At 39.7% G+C, this 14,732-nt stretch overlaps 1 protein-coding gene across 1 annotated transcript in view; it reads left to right on the top strand.

Moving 5' to 3' along the window:
• The window catches only part of NR3C1 (nuclear receptor subfamily 3 group C member 1), a 96,842-nt gene that overhangs the window by 59,290 nt on the left and 22,820 nt on the right, over positions 1 to 14,732 (top strand). The window contains exons 3-4 of the mRNA XM_053462556.1: positions 9,408 to 9,571; positions 14,533 to 14,649. Coding sequence (XP_053318531.1) covers positions 9,408 to 9,571; positions 14,533 to 14,649 — 281 coding nt within the window. The remainder of the gene's footprint in view (positions 1 to 9,407; positions 9,572 to 14,532; positions 14,650 to 14,732) is intronic.

Raw genomic sequence — 14,732 nt, 5'->3', positions numbered from 1 at the left:
TCAATAACCCTCTGCTGCAGGAAGAGCTTGTCTGCCCTGTATAATGCATAGTTAAATCAGAGCGCTGTCTCAAAAGTCTCTTCAACCGTTAACTTATGCATTATGCAGAGCAAGCTCGGCCTTTTTTACTAGAGGAACCTGTCAGTGTTGGCCCTTTGAAATGAATAGTAAAGTGAGAGAGATAAAACCACAGGTCTACTGCAGACTCTCCCTTTTGTGAATAGCCCTAGAGTTTGTAGGTTTGCTTATTAGGTTAAAAGTCTTAACCCCGTGTGTCAGTGAACACATTTTAATCGAATACGGATGTGGGGAAATGGTTGAATGTTCTGGGGCATAATCATACCGTTTCTTCAGTATTTAAAGAATTGTTGAAGCACAATTGCAATCCTAATGATGTAGACTTTACCAGGGCTGTCAACCCCAACAGGAGATAGCAGGCTGCAGCTGCAACTGTGATAACTTATTTATTCATTCCAAGTAACTTTTTCGGTGCCCTTGAAACCATTACAAGTTGGAGAGGCTCCAAAATAATAATAATAATAATAACAAGAAAATACCGCGTCATCCATTGGCTTTAAATGCTTTCCTTTTCTTCTCCTCTACTAAAACTTTAGAAAATGGGGGCAGACTCCATTTCACAACCTCATTCCAGGGGCATTTAGATACAAAACAGGAATATTTCCCTCTTGATTCGAGAACATAACTTTGTTTGTTCTCCCGCATACCTATGAGCAGACAGCCATGGAAGTCACGTCTATTCTTTAAAGGTTTTTCTTCTATAAATGTTCTTTGCATGCTGCATAGCTACATAAACATTCAGGCGGCTTCTTTTTTTTTACCTGCTTTTAGTTGAGGATGAATGGATCACAGGCAAGTTGTGACGTATGTTGCATTTAACGCTTTTTACTGCATTGAAATGACATGGTCTGTATCAGCGTCTTCTGTCTGCACCCAACCGTTTGGAGATTCCAACATCCTGCTGACTTGGACATATTTCTAACAATATATTTAATCTCAATGTAGTATATACCTCTCGCACTGGGTAACAAGGGAAAAACTTAAACTCCAGTAATTTTTATTTGCAGGCAAAGTAAATCTGTATCCAAATTTCAGTGTTCTGAGGAAGACCAGGAGAGGACATTCTCGACACGCTGTTGGCAGCTACAGTGATGAAAAACCATACAAATACATAAACACACTAGATCTGGAAAATAATAATAAAATACTTAGTTTGCCTTAAGCATCACAATGGTAAGGACACCAGCAACACGAATACATGTTGTGAACGTAAATGAATGCATACCCACAATAAAAGCACACAAACTATGGCAGTAGATCCAGGTACAGATACAGCTTGGAGACTTCCAAGAAAGTCACCGGAAAGCAATTATTAAGCATTGGTCCCCTGCACAAGCATTTTGACTTAAATATAGTGACCCTATAATATTACTGCTGCTGCACCCTATGGAGAAATCCTGGTGCACTCACTGTTTTAAAATATAACTGAGCAGAATTGGTCTGTGAATCCTTACATCTTTAAAGGGGCATTATTTGGCTGTTCTAAAACTGTCACTGCCCCGTAAACTATTTTCCTATGCATATACTTTGCTATTCGATCAATAACCCCAATACTACGCCCTTTATGCTTTCAAGATGATCCCGGGTAAAAAGTTTGTCTTTGAAGTCTCAGCAATGATAGAGCTTTAGAAGTCCTGAAGAAGTACGAGTTTGTTAGCCTGCAGCTATCTGTGGGTTATTATTTGAAAATGGTTGTGAATGTCGATATTTTATACAGTGTCAAGGAATTCAGGATGTGTTTTTATCGGAACTGGGCAGATCTCACTGAAATGCTAATAATGTAATATTATTTAAACCTAGATTCTAAGATTGCCAGCCGGGCCGTCGTTACTTAATGTATCAGTTTGCCTCAGTCTGTCAGTTCTAGTTTTGTCAGACCCTTTGAATGTATGTACTGTAAGAAGCGCTGCGTACATTGTTGGCTCTGTGTAAATAAACTATAATAAACCACAGTAGGAAAAGCAAAGGATACGCTTGCTTGACTGGTGCCCTTTACGATTCAGCTAGGGTTTGCGTTTCCCTTGGCTTTATGTCAGTAATGGCCTAAGGCTTTAATACAGCTCTCATCGGACCATAAAACGTTTGTAGGTTTAACAAGTGTGTGTGAAGTCACCATGATTTTCCATGCAGTAAAGTTATTATAAAGCACAACATACCAAATATCACACTACCCTCTAGATGCCTGGAGGTGCCGCCACTGACCCTATCCTGGGCTATACCTGTCAGCTTATGAGTGTATATATATATGCAACAAAAAAAAAAAAATATATATATATATATATAATCGAAAGACACCTTTCATCTTGACCTAGGTGAGTAAAATGGAATGTTTCTGGTTAGTAATAGTTATGACAAAAAAGCCCACTTTACATTTTTGAATTCTCCTGAGCTGCCATTTTGGCACATTGTTGAGTCATGATGCCCTGCCTAATGATAAAAAGTAGTGTGCTTGAGTAGTGCTCAAGATTTGAAATGGACAATTCTGTTTCTGTATGTTGCAATACTGATCTTTAATAATGCCTTCATTCTACTATATACATGGCATAGGATTAGGAATACATTTAAAAAAAAAATGATTTTTGCCTCATTTCAGTTTTGGTTTGGAGCTTTCTTTTATGTTTTGTTTACTTTACATTCCAGTTGTGTGACCTCCTTGAGCTTGATGTCTTCTATGAGTACTGGTTATAAGTAGTGAGACACCTTAACTCTATGCGAGTGATTGTTAGACTGGCATCCACGCAGTGCACGTTTTTCAGAGAAAGATACAGCAGAATTTCCATCAGAATTCTTTTCAGAAGTCAGAGCACGTTGAATTACTATGAGAGCGTTGGACTTAACTGTAACAGAGCTTGTTTGGGTTCTCCTATTAATTTGCTATTCAGAATAATACAATTTTGCCATATTGATGGATATAAATAGAAATAAAGGCCACATAACCTCAGAATAGGCCAACCATTAAGGAACACTGCTTTGAGATGTCAGCTGACCTCTCACTAAGTGGTCCAGTAGGCAGAGTTTACAGGAGTAGCCGTCTTAGACATCTGTTCCTTAGCAGGACACAGAGCAGGTTTAGTTTCCGTGAAGTGCTTATAGTACTTAAGAAGCTGAAGTGGTACAGAGTAACACTTGTCACCCTTGACATTTAATTGTGCATACATGTCAAGTCTACAATTGAAGACTATGTACTAGTCTCTGAAACAACCAGGTTACTGTCAGGTTTAAAGAATGCACGGGCTATGTGTTCTATAGCTATAACATGACGACATAGGCTAGAAAAATACCAATTTACAATTATTATTATTTTTTAAACTTGTTTGTCCTTCACTGTGTTACCTTTGTGTTCTGTAATTGGGGATGCTTATGTCATCTTCCAATGGTGCACATCAACGTGAGCTTCCCAACAATCGGTTTGTATGACCGTTCCTTTACAAAAATAGCAACATAAAAGTTTTTGGAAATGGAGGTGCTGATGTGGCCATCTTAGCAGCCAAGCACTAGATGTTTACGAGCGAGTCTGATAATTTTTATTAGAAGCATCTATAGAGCTTCAGGGGAAACTTTTGCCAGACTCCTTGGATTGATCATGCCCTGTTGTGGATATTTTTTGACAACCTTTGACATCTTTCACAGATGTTATGCCGATTGCTTTTATTGTGTCACCCAAAAACTAAGGCATGCCAGCATCTACTCAAACATTTCAAGCTTGTCAGAGGATACATTTTCCGTTGATATCATTTTCAGCTTAATGGATCCAGGGCTAGTGCTGACAACCCTGGCAGCTGCATCTAGATGGTCATGTGAGCGGCACAGTAGTGTCAGGGATTTTAGCCAGGTGATGATAACACTCTTAAGGGCCAGAGGAACAATGGGTTGTCCAGGTGTGAGTTACAAATAATATTTTCACAAATTCATATGAGGTTGCCAATGCTAGCCACTCATGGCCTGTAAATCACTGAAATAGTGGCCATCCTATATAATAAGCATGTGATTCCAAATACTTCAAATGGCCAGCAGGGAACCACATAGTCTGAAGGATGCTAATGATAAGCAGATGCTGTCCTCTTCCAATGTGTACTCTGGCTCATCGTCACAATATGAAAAAAGTATCCTATCCTTTATGCAATCATAGATGATAAGGTTATTACTGATCTTATGCTTTAGGTTTTTTTAGTTTTGATGGCGTTTTTATATGAGTTTGTGACCCATTGATGTATGTAATCAATTAAGGAATGTTGAATATTTTGTGTACATATCTTAATTTTATACTGTTTATGTAATCAAGTAAGACATTTTGAGGAAGAGTCATTTGTTTACCCACCTTAATTTCTAAACACAATAATATACATTATTTTGACTGCTGGGGTGTGAGTATGATACACACATACTCTGCAAACATTCGGAGCTCCTGGAAAAGAGCGACATCATCCGAGGAAAGAGGGACATGGGGTTTTGATACAAATAAACATAACGACAACGTTAACGTTTATGTAAAATAAATTAAAACATAATAGCTTTGCAAACCGGGTTTGCACCTGAAAATTTAAACTTCACTCCTTGCTGAATCCTTTTTGAAGCCTAAGCTACTTTTTTTATTCTATGCTGCCAATTACGACAAAATGTTTCAGAAAAAAAAAAGACTAGGTTGGTTTCCAGTAGTGATGTTCATTTCAGTGGTAAGGAGATCATTATTCACGACATCATAGGAGAATCCAGTAAAAACAAAGTGAGGGCTTTAGTTGGAAAGCAGATGTCTGGAGCTATTCATGTTGGTAAGACAAAATAAAATTAATGCAACTCAGACTGGTTACTGTGCGGTGTTACATAATTCACCGACAAAACAAAGAGAAGAACAAAAATATTATATCTTGCTGAACAGTTTATACACACAGGCTGCTAGCTTGGCGCCCAAGCAAATATGGAGACTCGCATCGTTCTCTGCTGGTCGCTTTGATGTTTGGCTTCAGTGGTGCCACCTAGTGCCTGGTTTCAGCGTTTCCATATAAAATTTCATGTTGTGCATATGTATTCACTTACAAAACCGCCACGGTGCTTAGTTGCACTTTCATGATGTCATTCTTGTTTCAAGAGCACATCAAAAGGAAACTAAGATTTCTTGACTTGTCATTAATGATAACTATGTAATGGTCTCCAGTTGTTATACCTATTTAGATTCCAACTTTTTACTGGCTTTCTGTACATACATCATGTTGTGTGACTATTGTGGACAAGAAAAGAAGTATGTCTGGAAACCTGACTTAGGTTTTTTGTTTTTTTTGTTTGTGTAAAATATATCCTTTATCTTGAATGGAATGCCTCATAAAATGTTTGTGTTCTGTACCTTCAAGTATGCCTACCTCCCAATGCATTGGTCCCTTCATGATGCGTTGAGTTGAAATGAATTTCATTGTTATAGTTAATAAACACCTAGAGCTCAGTCATATCAAATTAAACTACACTTTGTGTATCTATCACCTGGTGCAAGTTGATGGTTATATAGAGCACCTCGCAGTTGTCTCACTAAAGGACCCTCTACAGTGATTTACTGACAGATGAATACCATGTTAAATAGTCTCACTTAAATGAGAATTTTTCATGGACAAAAGTATATTTCTCGTTGAGTATAAAATACAGCACTATATACAGTAATATAGGTAAACATTGACTAAAGCCTGATTCCTTTGTCTGCAGACCTGGAGGCTGTGTGGGTTGCCAGTTTTGATATTTTGGTTGCCTTTCCCTGCTGAAACACCACACAGATCCGATTCTTTATAGCAATACTATTGTATGTTTTTTGCCCTTGGTACATACAGACAGTATCGAATCTGGCACCTTCCTAACATGACATGTCGGCTAGATGGATTGCCTGCTGAAGATGCCAAAACCCAAATTAGATCTGGCTCTCTGGGATACTGTGGTATTTAATAATTTATTTTTATACTGTAAGTCATATTTACCAGTACATGTTATATATATAAATAATATATACACATACACTCTTTTTACGTGTTAAACCTTTTCAGAAGTGGGTCTCATATCAGCTGCCATAAAAAGCAGGTGATCTCTAATTAGTTGTTGGATTTCATGCATTGCCATTTCTATATGGATTTTATGGTCTTGAGTACAAAATGGCTGGTGTTTTTTATAAAATGGCTGACAAAAAAAATATAGTATACTATGGATACTAAAAATACCAAGGCATTCAGATAATGAGTAACAATACATTGTAAAAAAGAAAAAAAAGCAATTTTTATAATGGGATGGTACATTTAAAAAGGTGCTTTGTTATCAAAGGAATGCAATGTTTGTAATTGCTTTTCCTGGATACCAAGTTTATGATTGTCAGCTGAGACTAGGCCAGGCCCTCACAATAGATTTGGTTGATACACCCTGTGTTCGCGTTTCAAAGACCAGTGATAAGGTAAAACAGACCTTCTCAGAATTTCGTCTGAGGCCCAATTAAATCCCTTCACATGCAGCCCTCGCTCCTTTATAATTGCGTTGCCATTGAAATGATTTTGGCTGTCTCTCCAGGATTTCCATGTGTGCACGTAGACCTAGCTAACCCTGTGCTGGGTGGAACCTAATTACGTTAAGGCTTGACAGTTACCACTAAGTAACTGTTTATGGGAAAAGGATATCTTCTCGCCAATTAGAGCTGAGAGCCTATTGTCACAGGTATTTTGGCTGCCCACATTGTGCTTATGTATCTGGTTTATTTCTCGAGGAACCAAATCAGCTGTTGGTGCTGCAGATGTTGCCATATCGTAGCAATACATAGCAGATGACAAGTGTTTAAGTGTTTTGAGACGGAATCAGAATTCTCATGCCACAGCTTATGCCTTAATGGGAGGTTCTGCACCACAATCCCATTATCCTTAGGCTAGGAACATAAACTGGTGAGATTTTGCTGCAGTGTATCTGCTGAACCACAGAAGACCTCTTAGTATATGTGGATTATGGTAAGGAAGACCGTGGAAAAAAATAGCACGTGAGAAAACTTTTTTTTTTCTTTAAAATAGCCATTATTTCTAAACCTTACCTCCCCTCATAATACGATTATAAGAATATGTTTAATTGAAAATATTAAACGGTATGCCTTACTGACTTGTGTATGTGAAGCAATGCCAGCAAAGCAGACCTGCGCCTGTGGTCAAGTAGTCATAGGCATCCTTCTACAATGTAACTAAAACCCCGTTAAAACTCTGCGGTTCTGTGTGAGATACAGAAAAATGAAAAACCAGGACATGGTTCATCTATGAAAATGTATCGGACAGAACTGGTATAAAATCACACACGTTTTCCTTATGTTAGGACAGTTGCTATGTATAGTCCACGTGTCTGAAATCACAAGTAGACGTTGACAATCTTTTCCTATAACTCGTAATCTTAAATTTAGCCTGTGTATTATAAAATGGTGTGTATGGTGGAAATGTATTTTTTTCCCCGTAAATGTGGTAAATCCGGTCCCGGGGTTTTTGCTTGTAACATGCCAGACTATGGCTGAGTAATTTTTGGGCTACTGATTGCTCTGGTGGCACGTAACGCTGATCTTTTCAAAGCTATAACACTCCTTTGCTGAAGTGACTTCAGTTCATGGAAGTCTGTTGGTAGGAGCCTCGGGAAAAGGTGATATGTTGAACCTCCTTACCCCTTCATCTTGCTGTAAAAATAAACGGCATTCTTACAAAGGCCTTTTGTGCATTAGGCTCTGCGAGGTTTCCTGAGGTATTTCTGCTAGAATGACTGTATGCCTCAAGGATTTTTTTCTTTACTAAATACAGCTACTTAACCCTTAAACTGCATAACAATACAACCATGTCTGCAGAGGACCCAGGGACAGAATTTGCATCAATCTATTTTTGGATTTACAACCTATTTTTTTAATATACAGGAACGATCAGTTCTGTGTTGCTACCGCAGTCTAAGCTGGAGGATATAGTAGATGACTCTTTCTAGGACTGGGTTGGAAGCAGACTTTTTCAGCTAAATAAACATGTATACGGTTTTTGTGTCAGACACCATTTGTTATAAATATAAATGGGAGAGTCCTCGCCATCCTCCAGGATTTGTAACTATTCTATTAGTTGGCCAAAGCTTTTAGAAGTCTGGTGTGAAACTAGCTGGTGAACCCCCTTTTAATTACTCCTGGAGTCAACATATTCATCCTCAACTTTTAAAACATCTTGGAACAGTGAAAACTAAGAAATATTAAAGAAGACTGGTAGGGTGATAAGAAGTATTAATCCCACATCATAGACCGTTTATATGCCATGCATGACTGTCTGTATGGTTTTCATAGTTTGATACGTTTTCCAAAAGATGGAGTTTATTTGTAGCTTTTAAGTACCAGACACATAAAAAAAATGAAATAAATAAAATGAATATATAAAAAATATATATAATATATATAAACATTTATTTATAAGGAAAGTTAAGACATCGGTGCAATACTTTCTCTACTGCTTAGGGCCACCTAAGTTTTGCGAGACTTGGCAGCCTCTCAGTGTGACCTCTGTCACGCTGGACACACATCTTCTTCCCCGTTTTAATGAGCCAAGCTTGATGTAGACATTCTTGTTGCTTTACTCACTGTACCACTGTATCTATTGCCAAAAGGTCCCTGCTTAATGCACGGTTAATGGAGGGAGATTACATTAGTCTTCTCTGTTTATAATCATGTGTTATCCAGGGCCAACCCAAAACTTCGTCCACGAACAGGTCTCCAAAGTTGCCCATCATAATGCGCTCTGTAGTCTTCGAGTTGAAATTTGTCTGGAGACGCCTCATTATTATTATTTATTGTTTTATATAGCACCATCATATTCCCCAGTGCTGTACATTGGGTAAATATTTTAAATTATTTTATTCAAAAGCATAAGCTTTAGTACTGACATTTAGGGTAAATAGTATTTGCATTGTCCAATGAATAATACCTTTTATGCTATAGATAACTGCTGTTTAGGACAATGTTGAACCTCTAGGAAACTAGCAGCAAAGAAAGCTGAGAATGATACTGCTTACTTGAATGGTTGTGAACACGCATCCATGGAGCCTCTATTGTTTAACCCCTTAATGACAAAGCCCGTACGGGCTAAAAATGCATTGTTTTCAATGGGTTGAGGGACTGCCCATTGTCCTTAAGGGGTTAAGAGATACCGAAGATTCATATTTGGCTTCTCTGTATGTGTATATATCTCGACCAGGCAAACATGTACATGACGACTAAAATGGTGACCATGTTTTAGTACAGATACTTGTGTATGTTCTTGTATGTTTGTATTCATAGTAATTACTGATAATAAATAGTTTGATCTGTTTTATTCTTTTAGCCCGGGAATAAGATCTGATGTGAGCCCTTCTCCGTCCACCTCCTCTACCAGCACCGGACCACCGCCCAAACTCTGTCTTGTGTGCTCAGACGAAGCCTCTGGTTGTCACTATGGAGTTTTGACTTGCGGCAGCTGCAAAGTGTTCTTTAAGAGAGCTGTGGAAGGTACAAGCTATGTTTTGTTTTGTTTTTGTTATATTGGTGTTTATGTTATCATTAGCACTTACTGAGACAGGAAATATGTTGCAATATCAATAAACCTATAAGGAGCCAATGAGAACTAGAATTTTGACCTTTCTGGTTTCCTGTTGGTGACAGATTGTTTTAGAACCCTAACACATATACTGACTGATTTTTTTTTAGAAATATATATATATATTTTCTTAATATTCAGTTAGCATACATGTGATAAGGGCGCCATGCCTGTTTTAATATATTCTGGTCTGCCAAAACAACTTTGGGAAATGCAGCCTTTTGGTAAATCTGCTGGATTGCACTGATCTCTAAAGCGATAATGTGAGGAGGGGACATTGTAAGCTTCAACCCTACCCTACAGATGCGCTTGGACTTAACTTTAGATTGAATGGAAAGAAAGAAAGGGTAAGGGATTCGTGAAATAAAGACTAAAATATAATGAAATAATTTAGCCAAATAGAAATAGACAACTTCATTCAATTCACAGAGTGCTTCTCAGGTCACCAGAGAGAAAGTATCTGTGATGCATGTGCTAGACAGCTGTTCAGGTAATTCAAGGTATTAAAATATGGATATGAGAGCACATAACTTTCCTACATCTCTGGAAAATCCATTCAATTCATTCATTTATGATTTCTTGCCTACAGTTGATGTTTTTTTAATGAATTGATTTTGAGGTCTTCTGATTTTTAAATTTGTTTTGTATTCCAAAAGCATTGGGACTATCTAGGGCAGGGGTGTACAAGTTTTTTCTGCAGTGGGCCACTTCATCAGAAATGTATATGTGCGTGGGCCGCACTCATTTTTCACTGAGAGAAAATATGGCCTTTAATAAGATATGCAGATTAAAGTAAATGACACAAAACCTTTACTTTTCCTCTCACTGATTTCTGGGCCTAGAAAGTTTTGTCCTCTGAAGTGACTACAAATTCAGGATTCTGGATAAGTAAAAATTAAATAGTTCTATTTATCTAGGGATGCACTTATCAGGGTTCACTTACCGAAACCAAAAATGACCCCCCCCCACACCTTTAAAAATAAAACAAATAACCACACTTTTAATAAAAGCAAGTAACACTCCAAAATTGTAAAAAAAAATATATCAGTAACACTGTTAATATATAAATACCGTATTGGCTCGGATATAGGCCGCCCCCGTATATAGGCCGCACCCTAAAAGTTGGGTGCTTTTTTAAAGAAAACGTTTTTTAATAGACATGCTGCCACTGTCCCCCCCGAGATATGCTGCCACTCTGTCCCCCCCCGAGATATGTTGCCACTGTCCTCCCCCCCCGAGGTATGCTGCCACTGCCCCCCCCCCGAGATATGCTGCCACTGTCCTCCTCCTCCCGCCCGAGATATGCTGCCACTCTGCCCCCCCGACTTACCAGAGGAGACTCCCGGGTGTCTTGCGGGGCCGGCGGGGGACATCTACGCAATACGCGTATACAACTTCCGGTGCCGGCACTCAGCGGATGTGCTGGCACCGGAAGTTGTATACACGTATTTCGTAGATGACACCCGGGAGTCTGCTCTGGTAAGTCTTGGGGGCAGAGGTAAAACGCATCGTGCATACGTTCACCGGCTGTGGCGATGCGCGTAAACAACCTCCGCTGCCGGCACGTCTGCACAATGTGCTTTAACAATCTCCCTTGCCGTGACTCCCCCCGTGGGAATTCCCGGCAAGGGGGATTGCTAAAGCACATCGTGCAGACGTACCGACAGTGGAGGCTGTGTACGCGCATTGCCGGTTAACGTCTGCACGATGCGCTTAGACAACCTGTGGGCTGTCTGAGAGTATCAGAGAGTAGGATACAGGTCCCCTGCACCGCTGCGGGTGATCTGTATCCTAACCCTGCTGCCTGCCCGGCGCCCGGAACTGCATGTCCCGGGCGTCGGGCGCTAGACCCCAAATATAGGCCGCACCCCCACTTTAAGGACTTAAAGTCGGGGAAAAAAGTGCGGCCTATATTCGAGCCAATACGGTATATATGATTGTTAACAGCAATGTCAGGCATACCCAGATTCCAGCATGTACTGGTTGCCTGGGCATGATAGGAGTGTGATTGCTAATATTTTTTTCCAAAAAAATTTGAAAACAATATTTATATATATATATTACGCTAATCACACTCCTATCATTCCCAGGCAGCCAGTAAATGCTGGAACCTGGGCATGATAGGACTGGCATCATGGCAAGTCAGCCAGTACATGCTGAAACCTGGCTAGCTGCCTTGTGTATTGATGCTGCCAGCAATATGGGGTCTGCACATCACTTACAGCCACCCTGTGCCATGCCCCCCCCACTTACACATCCATGCTATCACACACACACTCATTCATATACTCATTCATTCACAGATTCATTCCCTCAACCACGCATACTCATTCATACACCCTCCCCCACCTCCTTACCTGCACTACAGCTCTCTCGGTGCCGCTTGCAGATTTCCGCAGAGGCCGCTGCTTCCCTCTGCGCTGTTCGCATTCTGTGCGAGCAACTTCTCTTGTACTGCACAGAGGAAGCAGGAATGGAGCAGAGTCATATGATGTGAGTCACGCGGGCCGCACCTCGAGGTCCCGCGGGCCGCATGGTGGACGCCCCTAATCTAGGTTCTCTGTCTAAGATGTAGACCTTGTTTCTTACAGGTTTTTGGGGGATACCAATTGTACATCACTGAGGAAGTCCCTAGAAGAGGCCAAAATTACTGTCCCTTTAAGGCCTACTAATAAATGGAATCTGTGACAAATGTTTTGGCAGTTATAACAAACTTGCTTGCGGGTTTGTAATATACAGAATCAATATAGTCTCCTGTACATCTAGTTGAGATATTTCTTTATGTTTCTTTCAGTAACAACCGGCAATATTATGCACACAGGAAACGTATACGGCAATTGAATTGAGCTAGTAACTAAAGCTTGTCTTGTCTCACAGAGCCATCATTGTTCATCCAAAGGAGATCATTGCCAACTACAACAAGCTAGAGATAATTTATTAAATGATTTAATTTGCTTAGCACACAGTGAATGGCAAAAAGTGCGTTAAGCAATGAGTTGGCCTTACAAATAGGTCACATCCTATGTCCATGCACATATTCAAAGCTGTTTCGTGTTTAGCACAGTTTGTGCAGCCGGCTATATTTGAAATTTAAAATAAATTTTGTCTTTTTTTAAAAAAAATGCCCAGAGGTTACTACAATAGACGGCGAATAGCTAAACACAGTTCCATCTTATGCATACCTTGAAAAAGTGGTGTTATCGCCATAGCAGCTAATGGTATGGTCCAGTCAATGGTAAGATTTTATTGGATAGTTGTGGTGTTAAAATTCTCAGAAGAATTATTTTCTAGAATCTCTAGGGCTTACACCTTCTGCAGGTTTTTTTCCTGTACACTCTTTGAGTAGTTGGGGGTTTGGCCCAGGGGGGTGGCTTTACCAGTGACAGCTAAGATCTTTGCTTTAGTAGAAAGACAGAGAGAGAGAGGAAAGACAAAAAAGAAAAACAAGAAACATGAGAAAGGAGGGAAGCAAGAGAGTAAAGAGAGAAAAATGAAGAAGAGGTGAGACAGGAGAGAAAAGAGATGTGACATGAGAGTGGAAAAAAGTAGCAAGAGAATAAAGAAAAAAGAAATAGAAGAGAGAAAAGAAGTGGAGCTAAGTGTAGGAATCAGTCATGTTCACTTGCCAATGGATTTGGACACTGGACAGACTTAAAATATCAGAATTTCAAATATGCTTTTTTTAGTTTGTATCAACTGTCACCACATGGCTATATAAAACTGTGTTTCAAATAGAAATATATGGCAGTTGCGTTATTTAACCTTCCCCTGGTATTAAGGGTGTTTAGCCACGTCCCCACCCCACCCACTTTCCCTCTTACTCAGTGCTATCCGGGCCCAGCCTCGCCCCTACGCAAAGCCAACGCCACCCTACTCAGGAGTGTCACCTGCATGACCAGATAACCCCCCGCAAGCCTCTCCTCCAGAAAAGAGGGAGCTCTGAGTAGCCTGCCCTGGGAAGTTCCCAGGTATGGTTATCAGTCACAATATTCTCTCAAGACCAACCACAATCATTATCCAAATATTACGCTAAACACCAAGGCATGCAATTAAAGCATCAGGACGATCAGTTTGATGGGACAGATTGGCCTCTATGATCTTCTGCTATGATGTTATGAGTTGCTTTTGGCTCGTTACCCGTTTTGGCTGGCCCTGTTATAATAAACACTGTTTGCTTATACATTGCATGCCTAAGCTTGGAATGGGTGATATGGAACAGTGCAAAGTTTTTATGTGGAATTTTATATTCATATTTTAAACAACTGAGGAATTTGCTTCCATTTAGCTTACTAAATTATACACAAGACCCAGAGGTGGATGCAGGTCATCTGATTGTTGCTCTGGTTCACTCTATTCAATGTAGCTAAAGAGCCATTACATTATTGTGCATTTTCATGCGCAAAATAACTATTCTTTATGTGGTTTTCACACCGGGCCGCATAGTGAGATCAGTAGTGACCTTTTTACTTGTTCCACACATGCGCTTGTATGGACACCCTTGTTGCGAATGCCACCAGTCCACCATTTACCTATGGTTCTAAGCCAGACATTTAGCAACGTATTGAATTCATACACTTGGTTTATTCAGTATGCGAGTGCATGAATTGTTAAATGCTGCTTGGCACTTGTAAAAGTTTGGCTTGCAGCATATACATTTCTAAGGTGCCAGGTTTTAAATGGCCAATCTGGCTACCCTTACTTACCCTAGAAGCAAATATTTCTTATGTGCTACATTAATGTATCAAACGCATCAACTTAGCTTATATTACTGTCACTTGAATATCTCTACAGGTCAATGTTAATTCTTCAGTCATGATCTCTGAGCTGCTGATCATTACTTTTAAATGTTTTATTTTTATATGTTATTTTATAGGTCAGCACAATTATCTTTGTGCTGGAAGGAACGACTGCATTATTGACAAAATTAGAAGGAAGAACTGCCCAGCTTGTCGCTATCGGAAATGCCTCCAAGCTGGAATGAATCTGGAAGGTATGAAAACTGAAAGTCTTCTCAGTGGAGACACTATCTAGACACACAACATGCAGATACAAGATGGTGGTCTTACCTCCATA

The sequence above is a fragment of the Spea bombifrons genome, chromosome 4 (assembly GCF_027358695.1).
Source record: "Spea bombifrons isolate aSpeBom1 chromosome 4, aSpeBom1.2.pri, whole genome shotgun sequence".
Lineage (NCBI taxonomy): Eukaryota > Metazoa > Chordata > Amphibia > Anura > Pelobatidae > Spea > Spea bombifrons.
Note: the sequence above shows the minus strand (reverse complement) of the source record. Positions and strands in the feature narration are given on the sequence as shown.